The sequence below is a fragment of the Haemorhous mexicanus genome, chromosome 16 (genome assembly GCF_027477595.1).
Source record: "Haemorhous mexicanus isolate bHaeMex1 chromosome 16, bHaeMex1.pri, whole genome shotgun sequence".
In the NCBI taxonomy this organism is placed as follows: Eukaryota; Metazoa; Chordata; class Aves; order Passeriformes; family Fringillidae; genus Haemorhous; species Haemorhous mexicanus.
Window position 1 is genome coordinate 3,250,406 of NC_082356.1, and position 3,494 is coordinate 3,253,899.

A 3,494-nucleotide genomic window follows, 5' to 3' on the forward strand; every position below is an offset into this window, starting at 1 on the left:
ACATCTTGTGACAGAAGCTGCACCTCGTTCTCCAGGAAAGATTCTTGGAAAGAGCAAAGAGGACTGAGGAGAAGATGATGGGAAAACTGAAAGAGCTTTTAAGAAATTCAAAGAAAACAGAAAGAAACCATCTGAGATGTTTTACTCGGTTTATTTTTATGCTCCCCTTTCCCATCTTCCACTACTTCTCCATCCCATTAATTCCAAATTGATCTCACCTCGAAGATCCATGACTTGGCAAGTTGTAGACACTGTCAAATACCATGAGCTACACCCAGTTTGCCTTCCCCTGGTTTTCTTTGGAAAGCAATGCTGGAGAGGTAAGAGCAGTGCCTGGGTCACGTACAAATTCAGCACTCAGGGAATGCGCTCCGATAGTGTTTGACCCTCAGCAGGGACAATGCACAGCAGGGACTGAGGGGATTCCTGTGCCGCTGTGCAGGAGTGCAGACTCTGGGTCTTGGCTGAACACGGCCAAGTTCCCGTGTTTGGACAGGCTCAGGAGCTGCCCCCGGGGAGCGCGGGGCTCGGTGCGGGGGCGAGTGGGCAACGGGCAAACGGACACGGGGACAAACGGCCCCGGCGCTTCAGTTGCAGCAGCAGCAGCAGCTAAAGCAGCAAAATCAGCAACTTTGTCGACTCCCTCTCCCTCTCCAGCAGTCCTGCACCCTCTCCCGGTCTCCCTTTCCCAGTGTCCCCTCCTCTCCCAGTCTCTCTCTCCCCATGCCCAGTCGGGCCATGCCCCCAGCCCGCCCCCGGCCCCGGCCGTCCCGCCGCGTTCTCGCCTCCGGCCGGCTCTGGCCGTACTGGCGGTGGCACTGCTGGGCGGGCATCAGTGCCTGGGGCAGGGGCGGCATCGCCTCTCTTTGGCTCCGCCTGGCCCGAGCCTGGCCCTGGCCCCGGCCCCGGCCCCGGCCCCGGCCCCTCCCGCGGCCCGCGGAGGACACAGGCGGCGCGGCCGCTCCCGCCGCCTCCGCTGCCGCTTGCCCGGCCCGAGCTCCGCCGCTCGGCAGCGCGGCCGCCGGCCCCGAGCCGCCGCTGTCCCGCTGCAGGGAACGAACGCCTGGGGATGGCCGGCCCGGGGCGCTTGAGGGGCGCTCGGGGGCCGCTGCTGGCCCCGGGCCGAGCGCTGACAGCCGCGTCCCGCCGGCAGGGAAGGCGCAGCAGGGCCTGAAGGAGCAGTACCGGCTGGGCTCGCTGCTGGGGCGCGGCGGCTTCGGCAGCGTCTTCGCGGCCACGCGGCTCTCGGACGGCGCCCCGGTGAGCGGTGGGCGCAGGAGGAGGAGGAGGAGGGGGCGGAGGAGGAGGAGGGCGGAGGATGGGGCTGAGCAAGGCGGGCGGCGAACTCAGCCCGCTGCTTCCCTTGGCTTGCAGGTGGCCATCAAAAGGGTGCCACGGGAGCGCGTCCGGCACTGGGGCGAGCTGGTGAGTGATCGGGGCCAGCGGGAGCAGCCGGGCCGTGGCGGGCGGGGATGAGCCGAGGCCCGACAGTGTGGAAGCCTCCAGGACCCCTCGAGGGAGAGCGGGCGTGGGGCCAGCGCAGGGCACAGAGCATCCCAGGCTGGCTGAGGGCTTCCTGAGCCCTGGCACAGCATCAGCCCCACTGACGGCATCGTGCTCCTCCCGCAGCCCGATGGCACCAGCGCACCCCTGGAGATCGTGCTGCTGGCCAAGGGGTCCACTGGCTTCCCTGGTGTGGTCCAGCTGCTGGAGTGGCTTGAGCTCCCCAACGATGTCTTGATGGTGCTGGAGCGCCCGGAGCGGTGTCAGGACCTGCAGCATTTCATTCGGGCACGGGGCTTCCTGCCCGAGGAGGTGGCGCGGGAGCTGTTCCGCCAGGTGCTGGAGGCCGTGCGGCACTGCACCAGCTGTGGGGTCCTGCACAGGGACATCAAACCAGAGAACATCCTGGTTGACCTGGCCACCGGGCAGGCCAAATTGATTGACTTTGGCTGTGGCACCTACCTGCAGGACACAGCCTACACTCACTTTGCAGGTGAGCCCACACAGGGTGTGCTCCTGGTCCCACCATCTCATGGCCCAACATCTCAGAGCCCAAGCTGGGTGTGGCAGTGGGGATTCTCCCTTCTGCAGCCCTTCATGGCGCTGAGACTTCAGCCAAGCTGCTTTTGAGCAGGGCTGGGTGTGGAGCCAGCTTCCAGCCCTGCAGGCAGCCTTTGCCCACCACTCTGCCCAGGACTGGGGCTGGGGCAGCCAGCCCAGCAAAAACACCCGTGGGTGGGGGTAGCCGAGAGGGGGGGCCGGAACCAGTGCCCCAGCCAGTTTGGTGTGCAGGTGAGAAAGGGCTTGGACTGCTCCACTCGCCTGCTTTGTTTTGGGTTCATAATGTTTTTTGGAGCAATGCAGGCAGGGAGGATGCAGGCATGGATTTTCCCCCAGCACTGAGTGGTTTCTCCCTTGTTATGGTGGGGCCTTTCCAGGGCTTCCACTGCCCTCTTCCAATCCCAGTGGCTTCTTTTCCAACCCCAAGTCTGTACAGAAGTCCCAGGTGCTGGTGAGAGGGCAGTGCGTCACACCCCGTGTGCCACTGGAGCAGGGATGCTGGGGCCAGGCTCTGGGAGCAGCAGCATCCCCCTGATGAACTCCATCTGTATTCCATAGGAACACGGTCATACAGCCCCCCGGAATGGACCCACTTTGGCTGGTACTATGGCAGGCCAGCTACCATCTGGTCCCTAGGCATCCTGCTGCACCAGATGGTCTGTGGGGAGCATCCTTTCAGGAAGGGCCAGAACATCAGCTGGGACCATCAGCTCTCGCTGCCACAAGGGCTCTCTCAAGGTGGATCCTCATCTCTGGGCACGGGGGAATACCAGTGCTGGGAGACAGCAGCGGGCTTGTGAGCATCCTGCTCTGGCAGCTGCTGAGGAGGTGGCACATGTCCTGCTCTCCTGCTTTCCTCCAAACCAGGGAATGGATGGGAAAGCTTAGGCCCAGCTCTGAGCACATCCAGCATGGCCTGGGCACGGGAATAGTGGGGCAAAGCCAACAGGAGCCTTCTCCAACTGACCAGTGGTTTGTGGTTTCTCTGCCCAGAGTGCCAAGATCTGATCAGGCGGTGTTTATCCATGCTGGACTTGGAAAGGCCCTCATTAGAAGAGCTGCTCTGTCATCCTTGGATGCAGGATATTCATCTGCCCTAGAAGAAGGGAGAGAGCCACAGGCACACTGTGATGCAGGGCCCTGGTAAGTTACAGCTCCACACATGCCTTGGCAGTCAGAAGCAAAGGAAGCCAGACTTTTTTGTCCTGCCCGTGTCACTGCCCAGGGCTCATCAGATGGGAACACACAGCCCTTGTTGTTGAGCTGAGCTGCTCTGCCCAGCACTGGTGGCCACCATCCGAGCTGGTTTTGCTTGTCCTGGTTCCCTGACAGCTGGGGCCTTGGGCAGAACCTGAGAGCCTGGTCACACCCCAGGGAAGGAGAAGGAGCCCCTGGAGAAGCTGTACCAGGTGGGACTGCTGCTGCTGGAG

The 3,494-nt window shown here is 62.9% G+C and overlaps 1 protein-coding gene across 1 annotated transcript; it reads left to right on the plus strand.

Moving 5' to 3' along the window:
- Window positions 1-738: 738 nt before the first annotated feature.
- Window positions 739-3,164, plus strand: LOC132334573 (serine/threonine-protein kinase pim-1-like). The gene is made up of 5 exons (XM_059860679.1): window positions 739-1,260; window positions 1,375-1,425; window positions 1,630-1,996; window positions 2,623-2,802; window positions 3,058-3,164. Exons 1-5 carry the CDS (start codon window positions 739-741, stop codon window positions 3,162-3,164), a joined length of 1,227 nt encoding a protein of 408 aa, XP_059716662.1.
- Window positions 3,165-3,494: the final 330 nt, after the last annotated feature.

What these genes read in the sequence shown, in the direction of transcription:
- LOC132334573 (XM_059860679.1), top strand. Translation starts at nt 739, where the DNA reads ATGCCCCCAGCCCGCCCCCGGCCCCGGCCGTCCCGCCGCGTTCTCGCC. An exon ending in GGCTCTCGGACGGCGCCCCG is followed by an intron (nt 1,261 to 1,374) that starts GTGAGCGGTGGG and finishes CTTGGCTTGCAG; the next exon opens with GTGGCCATCAAAAGGGTGCC. An exon ending in TCCGGCACTGGGGCGAGCTG is followed by an intron (nt 1,426 to 1,629) that starts GTGAGTGATCGG and finishes CTCCTCCCGCAG; the next exon opens with CCCGATGGCACCAGCGCACC.